This window comes from Neolamprologus multifasciatus, chromosome 11 (genome assembly GCF_963576455.1).
Source record: "Neolamprologus multifasciatus chromosome 11, fNeoMul1.2, whole genome shotgun sequence".
Lineage (NCBI taxonomy): Eukaryota > Metazoa > Chordata > Actinopteri > Cichliformes > Cichlidae > Neolamprologus > Neolamprologus multifasciatus.
Window position 1 is genome coordinate 34,055,771 of NC_140449.1, and position 23,244 is coordinate 34,079,014.

General features: G+C 40.4%; 2 protein-coding genes across 3 annotated transcripts; one reads left to right on the forward strand and one right to left on the reverse strand.

Moving 5' to 3' along the window:
* The first annotated feature begins 216 nt into the window (after positions 1–216).
* Positions 217–9,367, forward strand: gpatch4 (G patch domain containing 4). Its single transcript, XM_085177275.1, has 8 exons — positions 217–287; positions 4,674–4,752; positions 4,850–4,923; positions 5,012–5,104; positions 6,299–6,412; positions 6,930–7,045; positions 7,150–7,200; positions 7,295–9,367. Exons 2-8 carry the CDS (start codon positions 4,674–4,676, stop codon positions 7,896–7,898), a joined length of 1,131 nt encoding a protein of 376 aa, XP_085033401.1. The 5' UTR covers positions 217–287; the 3' UTR covers positions 7,899–9,367.
* A 2,345-nt stretch (positions 9,368–11,712) lies between these two features.
* Positions 11,713–22,093, reverse strand: LOC146509100 (C-type lectin domain family 4 member A-like). 2 transcript variants are annotated; one of them, XM_085177923.1, is made up of 8 exons: positions 21,689–22,093; positions 21,291–21,362; positions 20,421–20,492; positions 20,052–20,153; positions 15,687–15,881; positions 14,125–14,279; positions 13,902–14,017; positions 11,713–13,705 (listed from the first exon to the last, which is right to left on the reverse strand). In XM_085177923.1, exons 1-8 carry the CDS (start codon positions 21,750–21,752, stop codon positions 13,561–13,563), a joined length of 921 nt encoding a protein of 306 aa, XP_085034049.1. In that variant the 5' UTR covers positions 21,753–22,093; the 3' UTR covers positions 11,713–13,560. The 2 variants fall into 2 exon arrangements, with proteins under 2 accessions (XP_085034049.1, XP_085034048.1); XM_085177922.1 differs by having other exon boundaries at positions 20,052–20,156; positions 21,689–22,092.
* Between the last annotated feature and the right edge of the window lie 1,151 nt (positions 22,094–23,244).

Consider the following 23,244-nt stretch of genomic DNA (forward strand, 5'->3'; position numbering starts at 1 on the left):
TCCAGTGTTTTCTAATTTCTGCTACATAACTTTGCACTTTTGCTGTAACAAATCAAATTTCCCACCTGTGGGACTAATAAAGGTCATCTTATCTTATCTTTAATTTATGCACATGTTAATAAAGTTATTGGGAAAGAGGGGTTACCGCCTCCCTTCCGTGACGTGTTTCCGGTGTCATGTCAGCGGTCTGCTGGCACCGCATGTTTACACTCTGATGCTCCTGCCCGGTTCCAGTCCTCACGTTTTTCAGTGAAACAGTTCGACAGAAACAAACGAGTCAAGCGGAGGTTTGTGGACTTCTTATTTCTGTTGTATCGCCGAAGGTTCGAGAAACATTGGTCTAGAAACGGCCGCGAACATCGAGGTGTTTGACGCTAGCTGTTAGCATTAGCTCGTCCAGTGTAGATTTAAAGAGCGAAACCGGTTCAGTTAGCATCGCAGGAAAATGCGCAAATTCACCAGTTTTAACTTCACTCTTAAACCTGCTCGGGTCCTGAGATCTGCTTTAAACCTCTCTGCAGTTACACGGCAGGTTATACGAGAAGCAGACTGGTTTTATAGGCTAACTGTGCGCGACATGTCTCAATGTCGTGGCTAAAACGAATCCTTTAAAATATATTGGATGTATAAAACATTTGAAAAGTCTTTAGATTAACAGTCAGAAACACAAAGTCACGTGACTTTTATTTCTGTTGCACGTTTCAAACCGGAGTTGAGTCAAACTGCTCTCCATCAAATACGTCGATACACCAAAACACAGATAATCAGTGTAATTAATAGGAAATGAGAAATCGGAGCTTTTTAAAAAGTTATCACTAATGAAGTAAAATCTGCGAATGAAAACAAGAACTGACTAACAAAAGCAATAAGAAAATGTTTACTGTGGACAAAAAGCGCAATCAGACTCTTTATGAGGGAGGTGGAGTAGTCAGAGCTGAAGGGCAATAATAGGGAAGGTCTCGTCTCCTTTAGGTTTTAGGGAGATAGATGGGTCTGTATATTCATAACACTGCAGCTGTTGTACAGAAAGAACAGTAGGCAGGACCCTGTAAAACTCAACACAATACATACAGGCCACGAGGCGCAGACATGCAGAACGACACAGGAAGCACAGCGAGCTTGGATTTTCAAGTCCATCCATCCATCCATCCATTCGCTTCTGCTCAAGTCATTATTTTTATTATTCAGACATCAAGGGAAAGTATCAGAGATTTTTGCACAAACTTACTCAAATTGATCTTAAGTGATCGAATGCACAGATGTGTGTTTGTGACTGACCTGCTCTCTGGGTGCCATTTATTTTTCAACCATTACCTGAAAATCTTAATTTATTCTCTCCATCACTCCTCCACCTCTCCTGTCTGCTACCCTGGGTGATTTGTCTTACACCAAGTGAGGAAAAGAAGTAGGGCTGGGCGACATGGCCTAAAATTCATATCTCAATATTTTTTAGCTGGATGGCGATCAGAGATGGGCAGTAACGCGTTACTGTAATCCGATTACTTTTTTCAAGTGACGAGTAAAGTAAGGGATTACTATTGCATGAATGGTAATTAGATTACCGTTACTTTCCCGTAGGAACGCTGCGTTACTGCGTTACTAAAACCGTGATTTTTTTTTGCGAGAATGTCTCATGACAGTGACGTAAGCGAGTGCGACGTTCGTGACAACAGCTGTGTGCAGATCAACAATGGATCATATATCGAGTGCAGAGAGAGTATGAGCGTGCAGCGTTTAAAGCGTGGAAGTACTGACCTTACTTTGAGTTTGATTCCATAAAAAGTGACAAAAACATTAGTGTCCGTTGTGCGTGGGAAGAAAACTTCGTTTTACAGCGAAAAAACCCCTAAACTTCCAAACAAGCACCGAGTAGCTACGACGTAATGGGAAACTCACAGAGAAACTCGCGGATTCTTCCACTGACCGCTGCACACCTGCACCAGGGTAACCCTCCGCCTACCCCACTCCTGCTTTACAGGTGAAAATAGAGCAACAGGACCGCTAGTCTGTGACTTTATTTATTTTCTGCTGTGTTTTACTTGCATCTATTTGAAAGACTGAGTGTAAACACACAAAAAATATTTTATTTTATGTGCTGGAATGTGCAGAAAATAGGTTTAAATATTAAACTAATTTCTTCCAGTCAGAGAATGTTGCAGATAATTAAATTTTTGCTTGATGCATAAAGTTAAAAGATTCAAACTAATAAAACAAGTTTTAAAAAGAGACTTTTCCATTTGATTACATTTTGTATGATGATTATGTAGAAAAAGTAGAACTGGGCTGAAAGATCTATCGCTTTATCACCTATTCAGGTTGTAAATCGTGTTTTTAAAAAGTAACTAAGTAATTAATTACTTTTGAAAATAAGTAATCAGTAAAGTAACGGGATTACTTTTTTGGGGAAGTAATGAGTAATTAGTTATTGATTACTTTTTTTCAAGTAACTTGACCAACACTGATGGCGATATACGATATATATATCTCGATATTTTTTTAAAGCCATAAAGTGAGAACAAACAGAGTTCTTAGTCAAAGCTGAGTCCCAGATGTCACACATGCACTTTTATTCGCATATAGCGCAGATGTACATGATAAAATTACTCAGAAATAAATTATCAGCATTTATTAAATAATCATGCTCCATAAATAAAAGAAAACTATGTTGTTTTTGTGCATAACAAAGAGCTCACAATTGTTCAGTCAAAATGTAAACTAACAGACGCTGAGCACAATAACAAAGATGTCACAGCTGCTCTGTGACTGACAGCCTTGAGTTTGAAATCTGCTTCGTAACCGTGTCTCTTACAGGTGCCATTTGTGGTCCTTATACACACACAGTACGGTAATATTACGTTGAAGCACAGTACGTATCACTCCGTGAGGCTCCAGACTACGCTAGCCGCAATGCTCCGACAAACCATCAAGCGCTGCAGCTTCGTAGCTTCCCAAAGCATTTTTGACACATTGCTGAGCGTTGTGTAGCACATAAAATCGTTTCGCAGTCAGCAAGCACAACCAGAACTCATACACAAGGCTCGCTGTTGGTTTTTGAGAAAATTAAAGGATTTTAGTGTAAGGTTATAGTCCGAAAAATACGGTATACGAGTTTTGTAAGGTGGTTTGTTTCGGGGCGGGAGGCTGGGAGACTTCGCGGTCTGGGATACAGCACACAGTTTCACACAGTCTTCATTTTGCACTTCATGGCGCTGTTGTAAATGGTGAAAATACTAGTAGTGCTAGCTGCACGGCGTCAACACGTTAGCGAGGTAACCGCTAATGCTACCTGCAACGCTAACGCGTTGACACTGTGGCTGTATCCCAATTCAGGATCTGCAGCCTTAAAGTACGCAGCCTCAACGATCCTCAAGGGCCGCGTACTTAAAGACCGCTAAGGCCGGAAGTGCAAGGCTTGTGAAATCGGACGGTCTAGCCTCCGTTGCGCTGCCCAGGTTGCCTAGCAACCATGATACTAACAGCTGGAAACGTTTCATACAGCTTTGTTTGACAGAAATTAAGGAGAAAATCTTTTGTTCATTTGTTTGTTTGTTTCTACATGAGCTTTGATCATTCTCTGATTAAGCTCAGCTATTGAACGGCGTATATTTTAAAGTAAAGGCTTTAAAACCAAGTTAGTACAAACGTCACTAATGTCACATGACTTTGGCGACATGTGGCCAACAGTAATGTTTTAATGTTCTTCATTATTAAACATTTGCACATAAATAAGTGACATAATATTCAGTACTTACTTAAAGTTTACTCTTCGGGCGCCCCTCATCCGCCGTTTTTTTTTTATCCACACCCACCGCCGCGCTATGCATTCTGGGATATGTTGGGCCACGAAGTCTACACCACCACGTCCTTAAAATTCAGGGAAATGAAGGACGCATTTGAGGGCCGCATTTCGAGCAGCCTTTGAATTGGGACAGCCTTCGTCGCGTCGCTGTGACGTAATCGGCCTTAAAATGCGGCCTTTAAGGCTGCAGACCCTGAATTGGGATACAGCCTGTGCATCCCCATGCACGGGGCAATCTGCGGTAACTCGTTAACGGAAATTTGCCGCGTTAATACAGTTATGGCGTTAACGTCATTTTAACGAGAGTAACGCTGCAGCACTAAAATAGTCATCTCCAAATGTTTTGTTTTTACCGACCAGCTCCTCTTTGATAGCTGCCGTGTCCATCTTGTTGTTGCCTGCAGGTGAAGCGATGGGGGAGGAGGGGGAGTTGTGTTCAGTGAAGGAGGGGCGAGGCCGAGTAACGCAGCTTAGAGACAAAAGTGGACGAAAGAGAGACAAACTTGCGGTTCCACAAGTATAATTATAACGTAACATAGACTATATCGACATAAACGACATTGTCACATCTCTTATCTCGTATAAAAATATATCAATATATTTAAAAACTCGATATATCGCCCAGTCCTAAAAGGAAGGTAGACATATTATTTCTGATAGGAAGCGTGGGAGAGGGAGTCCTGCAGCGTCACACCGTGGATGCTGTGCTGAGAGCATCCAAACATACAGCCATGATCTCAGCCCAGCAGGAAATCAACTTTACATGTAAAAGAACATCGCACTTTGTACTAAGAACACACGCGAGGTTTTCTCTGCATACGTAACAGTTTTAAGGGTTTAAGGTTTGCTTATATTTAACTGTGTCTGTGTGCAGATGGCAGAAGTCGTTCAAGAGAAAAGTCGTGGCTTGAAGTTTGCGGAGCAGCAGCTCCTTCGGCACGGCTGGGAGCACGGTAACATACTTTGAACTTCTTCATTCAGACGTTAAAGCAGCGCTCGTGAGGGTTGGAGCTCAGGTGCAGGAGTCTGATCGGCGCTTTCTCTCCTCAGGTAAAGGACTGGGACGAGCTGAAAACGGCATATCAGAGGCCATCAAGGTGAAAGTGAAGTGTGACAAAGGAGGAGTAAGTGCTGTTTGTCTTTATGCAGCAGACTTGTGTTGATGCTAAAACAGGTTTAAGCTGAGACGGTCGTTTACATTTCTTCTGCAAGGTTGGCCATAAAGAAGGGGAGCAGTTCACCTTCCACTGGTGGGATCATGTCTTCAATAAAGCCTCCTCCAGCCTGCAGGTGGAGTCTGATCAAGTAGGTCGCTCGTTTTTTTATTTTTTAGGTGTTTTGCTCGTACTTATTTATTTAGCTCGTCCACCTGAGTGCAGCTGTTTTTTCAGTGTGAGAATATTTTCAGGATTTTAGGAGCAGTTTAACCCTTTAAAACCAATCGGAGCGGGCACGCTCTGTTTTGCGTAACTATTTTTAAATCCCGGTAGCTCTGCAACCACGTAAGCTAGCACAATAATTTTTTTTGCATATGAAACCTGAGGAGTTGTACTTACATCTTATGCCATCAGCTTGTCCTCGGTCACAGTTTCCTTCCACATATAGCTTTGCAAAAACTGCATAAAAAGCACTTGCAGCAACAAAAACATAATATTCCAGAAACACGCTTTGCCGATCCGATCAGCTGTTTGTAACACTTCCTACGTTGGAACAGACGTCAGCGCGAACTTTCGCATGTCCGCCATGACCTGCCCGAAATCGGAAGTGGCGTCATTTTCGCGGAAATGTAGTTTTTTACCATCAGGGCCTCATGAGCCTATACTGATGTTTTTAAAAGTTATGTTTGACTTTATGACTTTCTGTGTGGTTTCTGGGATGCTTAGGACTCATATTGCACTGCTGGAAATAGTTTCTTTTGATGCATATGCTGCTTTTTTGCAAATTTGCACTATAATATTTATTTTCGTTTTTCCTGCAGTATATAAAAATTGGTGTATCTCAAAAATAAAACTATGAAGACACTCAAAATAAATTTCCTGTGGTGGGAAACTATTTTGTGCAACTTTTTTGTATTTACAGTTTTGAGGGATAAGCCTCTTAAATTTCTCTAACTAGAAATATATGTTAAAAAAACAAAAACGATTTTCAATTTTTTTGTAGTTTATTGCACTTTTTTGCAATTTATGTAATTACTATGCACTTAATGCAGACATGTTATTAAAATCTGGGCTATAATGGTTGTATTGATGTATAGCAACTTGAAATGCTCCCAAAAATGGCTCCACAGTAAAAATATAATATAAGCTCTGGCGGACTCGGTTCTATGGTAGCTCTTAAAGGGTTAACGTTTCAGAGCAGCACCTCTGAGGAGTTGATGGAAGCTGCAACAAGGCCCAGACTCAGTTTAACGTTCACATCAGCTCCATTCAGGCTCCGAGTGGAAGCAGCTGGTTTGTTCACTTGCACAGCGTTAACGTGTTTCCTGGTTTTCTGATGCAGAATGGGATTAAGCTGAAGAAGACTGCAGAAGAAGAAGAGGATGGGATGATCTCCAATAAAAAGCCGAGGAAAGCGACTCTGGCTAAAGATAAGCTGTATGGATGCTTTGTCAAGGTAATTGTTTGCGTGTCTTTCAGCTGCGTGTTTGTTCTTGTTGTACTTACTGCAGTTCAGTCATCACACTGCTGGTCACTGGCGTGACGCGATGAGTCACGAGAGCGTCTCGTTCAGGAAAATCAAAATCGCCAAATTTGAAACTGAGAGAAATGGCTACAAAAACAATGCTGCGGTCCCCAAATCTGACCGAGCAGCAGGCATGCCGTCGCCTCGACCTCCACCTTTGTTGTAGCGTTCGTGTGCGATCGCAGAAACCGAGTGGACGTGAAGAAAAGTACAAAGAAATGTAAAAATGTTCGCACCCCAAAAACTGACCGTAACAAAGAGCAGGAACGACGTCGGCCATTTATGTAGTTCACATCGTAGGCTCTGCAGAGTTTCCCCACAGAAGTCTACAGCGGGCCTTACAGTGGGACATTACGGCACTTTTGTGCACGACATGGACACTTATTGTGTTTTTAAATGTAGTTTATTTTATTCACACTAACAAACAAACGCCTGGCTCTTCTTTCAGTCTGCCACGCTGCTGTCTGGTCAGGAGCAGCCCGAGCCGAAGGCCTCCAGCTCAGATGACAGCAGCAGCTCCGATGAGGAGGATGAGCAGAGGATGGATCTCTCCAGCACCACCAAGTAAGACAAACACAACATCTGATCTCATCAGCAGCTGAGACTTGGAATTGTATTCGTGCCTTTTATCTGATAAGTTACATCGTGAGGTTTCTGACTCTCTGCAGGCTTTCTGACACTGACCTTATGAAGGTTTGTGGAGGACGCACAGCTCACAAGTAAGACGATAAGATTTGTAGAATTCAACATGGAAGAAACATCAAAGAACTGTAAAAAAGCATAACCCAGTTTTCTGTGCTTCTGTTGTTTTAGGGGAGCCAGGCACGGCTTGACCATGAGCGCCAAGTTAGCCAGGCTGGAGCAGCAGGAGGCCGAGTTCATGGCCAAGTATGGAAAGAAGAACCAACCAGCGAATGCTCCTCCTCCAGCCTCCCGTTCAGAGACGCAGGAGGAGATGACGGCAAGCAGAAAAAAGATGAAAATGAATGAGATGAGTAGTGATGGAGTGTGTGAAACTCCCACAACAGATGTTCAACCTAAAAAGAAAAAGAAGAAGAAGGAAAAGAAGAGCGCTGATCCCGAGGAAAGAACTGATGAGGATTTGATCCGTGTAGAAAACTGTGAGGCAGACGATTCGCACAAGAAGAAGAAGAAGAAGCAGAAGAAGAACAAAGTGGAGGAGAACAGAGTCGAAGAGACGCATTCAGCGGCTGCAGAGAAGAAGAAGAAGAAATCCTCTAAAGCCCTAAAGGAAAAGGACAGTGACTGTAAGGAGTCGAGCCAATCAAATCACACAGGACTGGAGGACTCAGACGTCACAGTGAAGAAAAGGAAAAAGTGCAAAAAGGACAAAACATGTGCAGATGAGGAGGCTACTCCTCCTCTGAAGAGGAAGAAGAAGAAGTCTAAAGACTAGTCTGTGATTAACTGGGAATGTGCTTCCCAGTGCACTCGTCTGTGGTGCTAAACCAGAATCATCAATGTCGACCAGCAAACATAAACAGGAAGCACTTTGCACCCATTTAGTCCACATGGCAGAAATGTTAGCATGATGCTTTGATGTGACCAGAATAAACGAGTGAAATTGTGGTTAAAAAAATCAGCTGAGGTTTCATGTGAGTGCTTCCTGTTTAGCTTTGCTTAGTCGATATTAGAGGAACTCGGTGAGTTACAGTCTGAACAGGGACTGTAAAGGAATTTTGGATCATCTTTAACTACATCCAGCAGGTGAAGCTCATTACAAGCCCGATGCTGTTTAGACAAGTTGATGATTTTATTTTAAAGATTGCCTTTATAACAGGAAATGTGCCCTAAATAATCCATCACAACCAGACGTGGCTTTTCTAACCTAACAGCCATTATAGCTGGAGTCAGTTTAGTTGTTCTGGGAGGTAAACGTGAAATACAAAGAATCTTTTTACGAGCTCCCTTTGACCGAGACCCCAGCTGCTACAATCCTGGTGCAGGACGTGCAGTATTGTGACACATGCTGGTTTTATATGCAAATGAAATGATCAGACTCAGCAGACTTTTGTTTCTTTTATTTAAAATTGTCTTTGTGTAAATAAACGTTTTAAACAAAGTAAACAAATATACAACATTTTTGTATCTTTTGAGGGAATTAGAAAATATTAATTCATAGATGATTTGCAGAGTTTTAGTCACCTGAAAGGTGTGTCAGCATGAGCCTGGGACTTGTGACAGATGTAAACTTTGATCAGATTCTTGTTTCCTGAGCTGTGATGTTGATTAGCTCTAAGCTTTTTTTGTGAAGATGATAGAAAATAAAATAGTTCCTACGTTAAAACACCCAAACAAGGAATTTGTTTCCCTTCTTGAGTAACCACGAGTGATCTCTAAAAAGACATATTACTGCTGAGTTTTTCAAATATGTTTCAGCACCACAAGGTGAGTCACATGTACTTCCACCGTATTTAAGAGAAAGCAGATGTGTCTTCAGTGGATATCTGGAAAACCTGGCAACTCTAATGCAGATGGATAAATAGCACTACAGGCCAGAGGGGGAAAAGATTTTTAGGTGAACTGTTCCTTTAATCGAGATGTGAGAAGAATGCGTCCATGGTAACAACAAAAAATGACCCTTTTGCCTTCAATTCGAACCAAATATCTTGGTTCAAGTCACCAACGCCAAAGATTAAAAAACTGAATAGTAGAATAAATGTGTCTTTTTATGATCTTTTGGATCATTTTATTACTTAAATATATGTTCGACCTTCATTTACCGGAGTTTCAACATCAGTGTTGGTTGTGATTTAAATATTTATTTAAACTGACAGCTCAGTGGGTGTTCAGATGCTGAACACTGTCCTCACTTCACTATTAAAAATAACAAAAGGAGCTTTTTAAAAAAGAATAATTGGTGGCTCAGAAAAATCCTTAAAGTGTTACTGTATCTCATTTCTTCCTAGATGAATCAAAAAGTTAAAAAGACAAATAAGCCTGTTGAACATGTGAAGAGCAGTGACTGTCCTTCCATCAAAAAGGGCTTTAAAACATCTGCATCATGCTGTTATTTTAAACAGATGATTAACAAAACCCCAAAAGTTGAACTTTCAACTTTCCCTTGAACCTGCGTCACTTCACAACAGACAGATGGAGACAGCGTTGAGGTTGACACAGGATGGAACTTGCAACATGAATTATGTAATCAACACGTGCAATGTTGCTCGGTGTAAAAGTACAGTGTTGCATTATTTCTGCCTTTTGGCGACGCACACACTGCTCTGCTCAAAGGCTTTTTTCATAAATAGTTGCAGCAGCTGAAAAACTACAAGTTCTCCATCCTCCATTATAAAGATGAGAAACGAATAATGCAGACAGTGATGTGCGATACCACTGATTTCCTTTCCGATCCGATACAAAGTAATATTCAGGGTGATATCGACGATACTGATACTTTGTACAAAAACTTATTTTATTTATTGTATCTCAAATTATAGCGTCATAATGATTACAGGACATCAGATTACTTGTTCTTGTCACTTAATAATGCAGAGTTCATCATATAGAAATAAAAAACTGAAGTTGAGCTATTTGAACACCTGCCTGCAGCACTAAAGGACTCCGTGAGAGACGTCACCTGTCCTTCTCCTCCTCTTCAGTTCGCCTCAACATACGCGCCTCATATTCTGTGATATGATTTACTCTGAGGTGTTTGACAGGTTAGTGATGTTGCCACAACCATACATGCCAACCCTCCCGATTTTTCCGGGACAATCCCGGAGCCACCATTCTCCCGAATTTCCACCTGGACAACAAAACTGAAAAACCATATCGCAGAATTCATAGCGCGGCCCAGCCAATTCGCTACTCGGGTTAAACATGATATATAAGTCACTTTGATAACTTAAAAATGTTATTGTTTGGCTTTTTCAGTGTTTTATTTGTTCCTGAGTAAATCGGTTTGGCTGAGATTAAATTTATTAGATTAGATTAAATTAAATGTAACTTTATTAATGCATCGGGAGGGGTCCTCCGAGGTTTTCACACAGCTGAATAAACATCAAACAGAAAACTAATTAAAGAAAGTGTGAGACGGTCGAGAGTTTACGTCAGCGCCGGTTATATTTTAGATAGCAAGGAGCAGACGGCAGTTTCACTCCACCGAGGGAGCTCGTGACGTACTACCCGGCTTTCTTTAGACTGCGAAGGCCGGGTCCTCAGGTGGAAGCAGCCTCTGAATTTGGACAGCCCCGCTGTTTCCGGGCCGGCCAATAATAACGGTGACATTTAACGTATTTTATCCGATAAATAAACACTGTAAAATGTATTTATCACCCCCCAACAGCCCTTTTGAATGTCTCCCTAATTCTGAGGTCTCAAGGTTGGGAAAGTATGGCCACAACACCTCACTCTTGGACAGTGTTGGTCAAGTTACTTGAAAAAAGTAATCAGTAATTAATTACTGATTACTTCCCCAAAAAAGTAATCCCGTTACTTTACTGATTACTTATTTTCAAAAGTAATCAATTATTTAGTTACTTAGTTACTTTTTAAAAACACGATTTACAACCTGAATAGGTGATAAAGTGATAGATCTTTCAGCCCAATTCTACTTTTTCTACATAATCCATCATACAAAATGTAATCAAATGGAAAAGTCTCTTTTTAAAACTTGTTTTGTTAGTTTTAATCTTTTAACTTTATGCATGAAGCAAAATTTTAATTATATGCACCATTCTCTGACTGGAAGAAATTAGTTTAACATTTAAACCGATTTTCTGCACATTCCAGCACATAATATATATATATATATATATATATATATATATATATATATATATATATATATATATATATATATATATATATATATATTTTATTTTTTTTTTTGTGTGTGTGTTTACACTCAGTCTTTCAAATAGATGCAAGTAAAACACAGCAGAAAATGAATAAAGTCAAAGACTAGCGGTCCTTTTGCTCTATTTTCACCTGTAAAGCAGGAGTGGGGTAGGCGGAGGGTTACCCTGGTGCAGGTGTGCAGCGGTCAGTGGAAGAATCCGCGAGTTTCTCTGTGAGTTTCCCATTACGTCGTAGCTACTCGGTGCTTGCTCGGAAGTTTAGGGGTTTTTTTCGCTGTAAAAAGAAGTTTTCTTCCCACGCACAACGGACACTAATGTTTTTGTCACTTTTTATGGAATCAAACTCAAAGTAAGGTCAGTACTTCCACACTTTAAACGCTGCACGCTCATACTCTCTCCGCACTCGATATATGATAGTGATGGTGAGATGAAGCCTCATGATGAACTGAAGCTTTCCACCCAATTGGTCGACTCATGATTCGAAGCATTGAGATGATTCATTTGCTCTACTGCGCCATCAAGTGGACAATTCAAGTGAAGCGGGCTCTGTGATTATAATGATGTGTAAACCTCTAAACTGAATAAATAAATTGTTTTCTTGGTTATTTATCCCGAATATTGTCTCAGTATGTGTGATACAAAAGAGAAAGTGGAAACTATCAGGACAGAGTTTTGGTATGATTGTGTAACTGTTAGCCTCAGACAGTCAGTCAATAGTATAATTCAGATCATAGATCAGTACATTTGCATATTTTTATAACTAAAAAAAAAAAAGAAAGCTGACACTTTCGAGACTTTATCTAATGTGTAAGCATCACAGCAGATGCCTTCGATTAGAATCAGTGAGCTGTCGGCTTTCAGCCCCGACCGTGTCCACGCTGTCTGGTGAGAAAGGCGACATCTCATTTATTCTGATGCGTCAGCGCTTTGTGTTTACGTCTTTGTGCAGAATCAGTGTACCTGCTCTCATTTACTGTTTTAGCTGTTTGGTGGTGGTTGAAATGTAGTAATATTTATATTAAAAATCGATTCAGATTTTAATGAATCGATATCACGTTATCCAAGCTAGAATCGATTTTAATCGATAATCAAAACCCGCTAGTACCTGTGTAATCATGCTTATGTACATCTGGATAATGACACAAACTAGTATTTGGCGCTTCACTTTTTAATAAACTCAAAGACAGAAATCAGATTATAGGATCTGTAGTGTTGTTTATTTATATTATGGTGCTTATCATTTGTGATATTTATTACTGTGTGCATACTTTATTAGGAGAGATAAAATAAAATAAAAATCTCTTCCTTCCTGGTTCCATCGAAGAAGAAATGCTCAAGTAACTATGTAACACGTACGTAATCCAATCCCACAACACAGTGTGATGGGAAATCAGCTGTGTTTTTCTGCCCATTTTATTTCGAATCTGGCGCGAACCGGTGAACCAGTCCCTGAATCAGTCACGTGGTACGGACTGCCCGCGAGGCCTCGAACGTCACTGCATACGTAATCAAAGCAAGCCTCGATACGCGCTTCACAGAAACGCCCCCGAGATTACTCGACACACGATTCGACGCTTCGACACACAGGACACATCACTAATATATGATCCATTGTTGATCTGCACACAGCTGTTGTCACGAACATCGCACTCGCTTACGTCACTGTCATGAGACATTCTCGCAAGAAAATCACGGTTTTAGTAACGCAGTAACGCAGCGTTCCTACGGGAAAGTAACGGTAATCTAATTACCGTTTTTGCAATAGTAATCCCTTACTTTACTCGTTACTTGAAAAAAGTAACGCGTTACTTGTAACGCGTTACTGCTCATCTCTGCTCTTGGAGCACTTTTTTGCCACATGTATCGCAAACCACATCTCAGCTGTTTGCGGAGGTAAAATACGTCCGCACAATTACGCTCAGCCATTGTTGTGAGTGCGCGCGGCAAGGGGCTGCGAGACATTTACACAGCCGTATTTCGCACATGACTATGAAAGGCGGAAGAAGAAGTAGTTCCTTTGAATGTAGACAATCCGAATGTTATAGTTTCTTTCCACTGTGTTCCTGTTAATGATAAACTACAAATTAACCCTAAATTACTAAAATATCGATATTTTAATGTGAGAATCGATTCTAGAACATAAATGACTGGTATCGGAGGAATCGATCTTTCAGGATCGATCCGCACATCACTAGCAGACAGTATCTGGAGCATGGATGGCAACGTGGAAGAGCACACAGAGAACGGCAGCTGGAACTAAGTGGACAAAGGCAGGGCGTCTGTCTCACAGATGAATTTGTTCTCAAAATCGCCGTCTGCTTTGGCCCAGCTTTTTGTGGCATTCCTCTGAGGGATGATCAGCACATATGAGCCTGTGTCTGATGTCTTCTCCATCCAGTAACTATAAAAGCAGGACATGAACGTCAGCATGTGTAAAAACATCACAAATATTTTATTTCTGCATAATTTCTTTCATACTGCATCTTCTTTTACTGAAATCACAATATTATTATTATTGGCATATAAATCACGATATTATTTTATCATTAATCATTCACTGCTGTAACTTTTTTCTGTAGCTGTAAGAGTTTTCTTACCTCAGCGTGTCACTGTGTCCATCAATCCAGACCCACTTATTTGCTTTCTTCTGTAACCCAATAAAGTATCCGTGTTCTGGACCATAGTAATATGTTATGTGTCTACTGAGAAACTCCTGTGGGTCATATCAATCGTCATTCAGTGACATTTATGAATTATCATCAGTTATCTAAGAAAATATCATGGCTGTAATTGTGTTGTGGTCTTGTTGTTAGAGCTCACCTGCTCTTTGAGATCGTCAACAACAACCAGATCTGCAGCAGTGTGTTTGCAATACTCTCGGCTTTGCTCCCAAGTTTTCCAGGGGGCGTCCTTATTGTAAAACAGGTAGCACTTGTTCTTAAATAGGATCCAGCTGCTGCGGCATGGCTGGCACTCTGCAAGGAGATTAGAAACTAGACTCAATGTAGGCTCGTTAACAACATTATCAAAAAAAAGCTAAAAGATTCACTGTTTTCTTTTCTACTTTCCATTTTAAAGTAGCTTTGATGAGTCGTTCTCTGGAAACAATGAGAACACAGAGATTTCTTGATTTTGCTAATGAGAAATTCTTAAGCTTCCCTTAAACTTAATGGACAGATCCTTAGTTTAAGGCTACGTTCACACTGCAGGCGAAAGCGCATCAAATCCGATTTTTTTAACCCTATACGACACATATCCGATCATGGTATGACAGTGTGAACGGCACAAATCCGATATTTTCAAATCCGATCTGGGTCACTTTCGTATGTGGTACTGAATCCGATACATATCTGATGTTTTAGAAAGCGACTGTTTGATGGTCATGTCGCATTAAATCCGTCTTTTACGTCACCGACACAAGACAGACGCCAATTATCAGCGCCGGAAAAGATGTCGCGAACGCTTCCTGGCCATCCAGTGAAACTGTTGGGAAGACAACGTTGGAGAAACGTGAACATTTTATTTGTACTGTATAATCTGCAGATTCTGACAGAAATCTGCAACTATCCTTTGAAGCAGCGCTCCTCTAAAACAGCAATAAGGATCATTATTAGGTTATTTACATTATTATGTAAATAACAAAATAACTTAAAGCAAAAATTGGGAAACGTGAAGTCCGAAGTCTTTATATTAAGGTCCATCAGTCAAACAATACTGTTGCTCTGGGTCTAAACAGAGCGCGTTGTGTGTGACGTCTTCTTTTGCGCATGCGGGCCGCTTTGAGCGTTCACACTAGAGCGCGTTTGCTGTCGCATTTTATTTGTAGTGTGAACGAGCAGAGAAAAAATCGGATTTGATCAAAAAATCGGAATTGAGCATCAAGACCTGCAGTGTGAACGTAGCCTTAGAGAAAGGCAAACGACAGTGAGGTGCTGGTTTGCTTTATTGTTTTTAATGTGACAAATATGCATCTATGTGTTATCGCGTGTTGGGTGAGCCGTTCACTCCTGAGAATTGTAACAAACATGAGGGACATACTGCCAACTGATGCGCAGGGGTTGAAGGTCAGTTCAAAGGAGAACAGATTCCATGTGCAGGAAAGTCAAATTTTAGATGATATTTGAGGCTCTTTACATAACGGACCTGTTTTGCTGTTTATTTAAATACTGGCTGCTGTGTTTTCCTGGGTTTTGTGACCAGTTCAAATCATCTCTCCCAACCTGCACGCTTACTTGTTTTGTTGTTTTCTATTTAAATTTGTCACATAAATTCTCCGTTCATACTCTCATGGCTCGATCATACTGTTGATCATCTTCAGCTCCTAATACATTTTGACATAGGAAGCTTATTAACTTCTGAGACAAGCACAATGAAGCACTCACGTTTATTAGGACAGTAATCCTTTACTGGAAAGTTATCAAACTTCAGGATGACTTCCAGCGTCCAGTTGAGATTGTCTCTCTGTCTTTTCAGCTCCTGAGTTTTATTGTCTGAGATTTCCTTCTCCACGGCCAACCGCTGATGTTCTGCTGTGAGGTTACTGAGGTTTGCTGCCTGTGCCTTAAATAGCAAACTGACTGTGAAGGAGAGAAGACAGCACAGCACTCATCATCACAGCCGACCAATGAGGGCTCACATCCAGTCCTAACAGAGAAGCCTTCTCTTCCTGTCTTCATTGTGAGACAAAGCTGAAGACACCAAACACACTAAAACATGAATGTATAATAAAATGGTTTTTTAACCACCAGTAGAAGGTAATAAATAGTAAAAAGGAAAATTAGCCTTAAATTAAAATCCAGGCACTAGAGGTACAGAAAGTTCGAGTAACAAGTAATAAAATGCAGTTTTGTATTTTAGTGGGAAAGAGATTAAAAAAATAAATGGTTCAGGTTATATTAGGAAAAAAATATATTATCTGTTTTTTTAAGCCACCTTTATAAACAGCTTTGAAGGTTTTTCCACATACAGTGAATATGTAATGAGTACTTTTAACCAGTGTTGGTCAAGTTACTTGAAAAAGTAATCAGTAACTAATTACTGATTACTTCCCCCAAAAAGTAATCACGTTACTTTACTGATTACTTATTTTCAAAAGTAATTAATTACTTAGTTACTTAGTTACTTTTTAAAAACACGATTTACAACCTGAATAGGTGATAAAGTGATAGATCTTTCAGCCCAATTCTACTTTTTCTACATAATCATCATACAAAATGTAATCAAATGGAAAAGTCTCTTTTTAAAACTTGTTTTATTAGTTTTAATCTTTTAATTTTATGCATCAAGTAAAAATGTAATTATATGCAACATTCTCTGACTGGAAGAAATTAGTTTAACATTTAAACCTATTTTCTGCACATTCCAGCACATAAAATAAAATATTTTTGTGTTTACACTCAGTCTTTCAAATAGATGCAAGTAAAACACAGCAGAAAATAAATAAAGTCAAAGACTAGCGGTCCTGTTGCTCTATTTTCACCTGTAAAGCAGGAGTGGGGTAGGCGGAGGGTTACCCTGGTGCAGGTGTGCAGCGGTCAGTGGAAGAATCCGCGAGTTTCTCTGTGAGTTTCCCATTACGTCGTAGCTACTCGGTGCTTGTTTGGAAGTTTAGGGGTTTTTTTCGCTGTAAAAAGAAGTTTTCTTCCCACGCACAACGGACACTAATGTTTTTGTCACTTTTTATGGAATCAAACTCAAAGTAAGGTCAGTACTTCCACGCTTTAAACGCTGCACGCTCATACTCTCTCTGCACTCGATATATGATCCATTGTTGATCTGCACACAGCTGTTGTCACGAACGTCGCACTCGCTTACGTCACTGTCATGAGACATTCTCGCAAAAAAATCACGGTTTTAGTAACGCAGTGACGCAGCGTTCCTACGGGAAAGTAACGGTAATCTAATTACCTTTTTTGCGATAGTAATCCCTTACTTTACTCGTTACTTTAAAAAAGTAATCAGATTACAAGTAACGTGTTACTGCCCATCTCTGCTTTTAACTAACTGATCCACAAACAACCATTAAATCAAGACAGAAGCTAAGTAGGAATAACTGTGTGTTAGAAGTTAACAGGGTTTGCACAGGGAGGAGGATGGGGTGGATGGATGGGTGGATGAATTTCAGGCTACGTCCACACGAGCCCAGATAGATTTGAAAACAGTGTTTTCATCTGAAAACGCTCCGCGTCCACACTATTGTTTTCAGCCATTTTCATAGAGTTGTGCGTCCACATTGAAACGGATGAAAATGCTTAAGTTCCAGCCCTGCGCATGCGCAAAGCGAGTGAGAATTAATGAAATTGAAGAAAAGCGATCTGGAGCACGTACAAACTGATATTCATCTTGTTTAGGGCTGTCAAAATTGAGATCAATCAAAACAACCGCTGTATAATGCCCTCCGCTATCTTTGTTTATTTGGTCACATGACTGCATCACATGACTAAAATACTTCATCGTTTTAGAAAGTCTGCGTTTTTGTGTGTCCACACAGCTGCGTTTTGAAATGTATGCGTTTTCAAAACGCTGCGTTTTTCCTTGAGGAAAATGTTGTCTCGGTGTTGACAGGAGGTAAAAACTAGGGCTGGGTATCGTCACTGATTTCTAGAATCGATTCAATTCCGATTCACAAGGTCCAGAATCGATTCGATCCACGATTCGATTTAATTTGATTCGATTCGATTCACTTTGATTTGAATATGGGAAATTTTGACAGTCAGAAATATTATAATTCAGATCAGTACATTTACATATTTTTGTATCTATAAAAAGGAAGCTGACACATGCAAGACTTTATCAAAGGTGTGAGCGTCACAGCAGAGGCCTTTGTGCCAAAGTAGCTGAAGATAAAACACAGAAACACATGAAGGTGATTTTTCCTGGCCTGGGATTTTATAAAAATATTCTGCAGTACATCAAAAACGAAAGAAAACCATTAATCAACATATGAACATTACCTCTGAAGTTACAGCTGTTTTATTAGAGACACGGCTTAGCATTTTGCATTTTGCATAATTTTAAAAAGTTTAAATTTGTTCAGCATTGAACGGCAGAAATTAGGTTTTCTTTTCGAAAGTATATAAAACGGAAAGAAAAAAAAGTCGGCCGATAGCGCTGTAAACAACGGTAGACTTGTGCGTAACAAGCAAGCGAATAATGCAGAAAACCATACAGAGAGAGAGAGGGGGGAGAGAGAGAGAGAGAGAGAGAGAGAGCTGTGCATCATGGTAGAAGCAAAACAGTAAAAGTCAGAGTGAATACATGACGATGTTTATGTGAAGCGTAGTTTGGATCTTCTTTTGCTGCTGGTTCGGTCAATATTGTTTGGAGAGACATCAAACTAACAGCTTTACAATCAGCGCATAAAGGGCGTGAACACAAAGCGCTGACCCGCCGACAGATCAGAATCAGCGAGCTGTCGGCTTTCAGCCCCGACTGTGAGAAATTCGACATCTGATTCTGATCCGCGGGCTGCGCTGTGTGTTTAAATCTTTGTGCAGAATCTGTGTTCCTGCTCTCATTTACTGTTTTAGCTGTTTGGTGGTTGTTGAAGTTTTGTGAGATTTCACCTGAGATTCTGGCATTTCGGGCAAAATAAATTTATATTAAAAAATCGATTCAGGATTTTAATGAATCGATTTTACGTAATCCAAGCCAGAATCGATTTTAATCGATAAATCGATTATAAAAACCCACCCCTAGTAAAAACGGAGAGAAAACGATGCGGATGTAGCCTCAACTGGTTATTTCCTTTTGCACATTAACGTGACTGTGGCCTCTAAAACTTTAACAGCCTGTGTGGTATTGTAAAAATCAAGGTGATGCTTTTCCAGCCTTACTAAAGAACTTATATATTATATATTATATTAATACATTAATTGAAAGCTAATCACATTTTTGCATCCTTTCTTTTTTCATTGCCACATCACATGATGCCTATAATGCCCTGGAGAATCAAAACAAACCACATATATGGTTGTTTAGGCTGGACGAGTAAACAGAACCATTACTTCCTTCTTTTACTCTTTAATGTCACTGTCGTTACTCACAGCAGCAGGTCGAGTTTTTCATAAAGCTTCACTATGTAACTTCAAGCATAACAATCACCCCAAATTAGCCAAGTTTCATTTACTCAGGAATACTACTAATAATAATAATTATAATTATAATACACCTTTTGTTCATAAAACTTCAGAAATAACATGAGGTTCTGTAAGGTTATTGTGGACTGCACAGAAACAATAACTTAACACTTAAATCACACATCAGATCTTCAAGAATAATTCAAAACTCTTTACTGACATTTATTATGTAATGTGATGTAAAGCAAACTGCAAACAGCTGGCCCTGAAAACTCAAAACCATCAAACCTTTGATGGTTTAAAAACACCAAATATCAAAGTAAAATTCTGTCGAGCAGAACCAACACTAAACAGAGAATTAGAAAATCGATGCACAAAAATATTTTATTTACTTAAAATAAAAACGAAAGCTCGACTTTTGGGAGAACACGAGAACTAAATGTAACAATAAAGTTGAAAATAGGATGAAAACTGTCTTTATTTATTTTTTATTTCTATTTTTTGGTCAAATTTGTGACTCAGCAGCTTTCACATGGTGTTGTCTTTGTATTGTAATATCTGCCCCTGTTTATTACCCTCCATATTATAATAATTAAGAAAGGTAAACAAACAGTGAAACTAATAAAAAAAACAGCTGAAACGAGTTTGGTGTGCTGAACTCAGACTTACTGTAGATGATGGCGATGATGCCCGCCAGCAGGAGGACACAAAGCATCTCCAAACATGCCAGCAGTAGACGGAGATTGGAGCATGCAGCTGCTTTGCCTTCTGCTTCTAATGAGAAATTTGGCGTCATTATTATGAGAAACCGTCACCTGGACTTTTACTGTTGTGTGAAGCTGCAGCTCATCCCTTTGCTCGTGTGTTGTCTGTTTTCTTAGGCTGTGTTGTGTTAGCCTCTCAGGACCACTGAGGCGCCAGATGTTCATGTCAGATGTTGTCAGAGACATACAGGTAGTGAATACATTTGTTCCACTGATGGTCTAAAACATTTTGCTGCTAAATTAGTGAAGATGAAAAAGGGATTTTATGACTTACCAGGTGCAGGAGGAGGACCAGCAGGCGCTTTAGATTTAACTTCAGAATAAATGGCCAGGTCCTCGTTTTTTTCTGGAAGACAGAAATAACTAAAGAATGGACTCATAGAGATGAGTTTGACTACAACACAACCCACAGAGTTACAAAAGGCGCAGTCACGAGTCATTAAAGCATATCATTGATCTCATTGTTCCCCTTTTCTTTCCTCTCCTTCCCCTCACACACCACACTCTGCAAAATCACCATAGTTAAATTAACACAGTGAGTTTTAAACCCAACACTAGAAAAGCGTCTATATGTGTCGACTCCTTTAACGGTTAAACGAACACTTTTGAAAGTGAACTGCTCGTCCACCACTACTATGTTCGTTAGGTTAGCCTCCACTGGTTTGTAGCTAGAAGTCTCACTGGATGTGTTCCAACAAAACACAGTATTTTATTCTATTTTATTTTATTCTATTCTATTGTTTTTCTTAATTATTCCTGCTTGTAACTTTGCACTGTTCACTTCCTGCCGTGACCCAACAAATTTCCCATGTGAGGACTAAAAAAGGTTTATCTTATCTCTTATACTGTGCCGACCACTGGGTTACGGCGTTCCATGTATGTCCCGCCTGCTAGCATCTTGCACCCTGCAGTTATGTGCTGGATTGTCTCATCTTTACACAGGCTGCAGCTGGGATGTTGCCTGGTGCGACAGACCCCAGACCCCAACTCAAGACTTGCCTTAGTCTCTGCAGGTGGTTGCAGTATTTCTGCATTACTTGTGTTGGTCTGTTTTCTCAGGCTGTGTCATTGTCAAATACAGAAAGTTTAAAGCATGAATTTGCTTTGTTGTTTGTGTAATATCTGCATGAACGTCATAACTTACCAGGTGCAGGAGGAGGACCAGCAGGCGCTTTAGATTTAACTTCAGAATAAATGGTTGAGTCCTCGAATTTTTCTAGAAGACACAAATGACTGAATGCAGGGATTCATACCAACAAGTCTGACATGTTTGCCATGTGCTAGTTTTCAAACTAGCTTTATCACATCGTTTATGATAAAGCCAAACAATGTGATAAACTCAAAAAGATAAGTTGGCGTACAAAATAGAAATGTTGTCCTTTGTAGTGATTTGAATGTCTCCGAATTTTATTGAAAAATAATCTTTTTGTTGTTTTTAAAGAAAAACAAGAAAATATGATGTTCATCAGGGAACTTCACAAAGATATAAACAGTCGGACTTATCAGTGATTCATTTTTGACTGAAGCAGGAGAGTAACTTACCTTTAGTTAGTGAAGCACCAGTTTTAAAAACCATTGTGGAATAATTGACTTCTTCCTCCATCATTAAAAGCCAAATTGCCTTCAGCGCAAAGAAAACTAAAACTGGCCTCAACAGGAACGGACTGTTAAAAGCCCGTCACTGACACCCCACCCACATGCCCACACACGCACCATAAAACAATACAAAATCCCAGCAGTAACTGGCACAGAACAAACCCGCGGTTCCTCTTCCTATAACTCCTCAATGTGTTCATACGCGTGCCCGATCTCGGAATTGTGTTGCTTCTGTAACACGCCGTTACGCTAAGAGCAGTTAACACATTTGGGCTTTGACCCAACAAACCAACCCGTCACATATGTGTCTGGTGCAACGTCCACGTTGTTTCTTAACTGATGATCGATGTCGTTGTGATGAGAGAGATGAGATGAGATAGCCTTTATTTGTCAGTTGCAGGTCTTTTGCCCACAACCGAGATGACAGACCTTGCTGACCGTACATACAATACACAAACATCACATTGGGGAGACAGGTCAGGCTAGGTAGCGAGGAAAAAAAACATCGAAATGTGTAACACAAAAGGATAATACAGGAATGCACAGATATCAACACACCATAGCACAATAAACACAGACAAGCAACATGGGAAAGAGTTCCAGTGTGTACATCTGATCTGGGACCGCTGCAATCTTTCGACTGCGCCTCCAACTGACCCGATGTCCACATCAGAGGGGAGGTAAGCGTTGGAGGTGGCGTTGGATCCGGGGTAGGGAGGGTGATGCGTCAGTGAGTGCTTATCAGTATCAGTATATGTATGTGTGTGCGTGTCGATAGTTCAGCTGAGACAGTGTCCTTCGCCCTGCCAGGCTAAGTAAACAGTCTTCCAGCCAACCCAGGTGGGCTTGCATGGAATGGGAAGGAACAGACTAAACACAGTCGTTATCAGGGTGTTTTTGTTCAGCTCCGGCCTTGTAGCTGGCGCCGAGAGGGTATCCGGATGAGTGATGTTAATTTTTTACTTTAGTGCAAACAGCTCATATGAATTTCAAAGCAGTTCTACAGTCCAACACTGGTCCCATTGGAGAGCCGCGAGCTTCGCCATACTTGCTTTCTGTGATGTTGTCATTTCTTGTGCTCAAGGAGCCGATTTCTGAGAACTCACGGCAGTGTGCCTCCCCGAGATGTCATCCAATTTTGCGCCCAGAGATGTTATTCCGGGCTAGTCCTTCCGAGATGTATCCAGTCTGCAGTCAGAGATCTTATTTTGAGTATTCACAGCAGCCGTAGCCTCTCCAAGATCTTATCCGTGCTGACTCAATGAGCCCATTTTGAGAAACTCACGCCTCTCCCATCGTTCCAATCCCAGCGGGCAGCCTTGTGGGGGTTTGAACAGCTGGTTCCGCTTTCTTAATTCTTCGATAAGTCAGGGCCAAGCCAGCTCCGATCCGCCAGAACCCTGTTACCATGGTTCCGAATAGGTAGATATCTTCAGCACTCAGGCTCACCCAAGCCCAAACTTCTCGTTGAGAAAGGGGTGTCAAGTGAGACATCGTGTTAG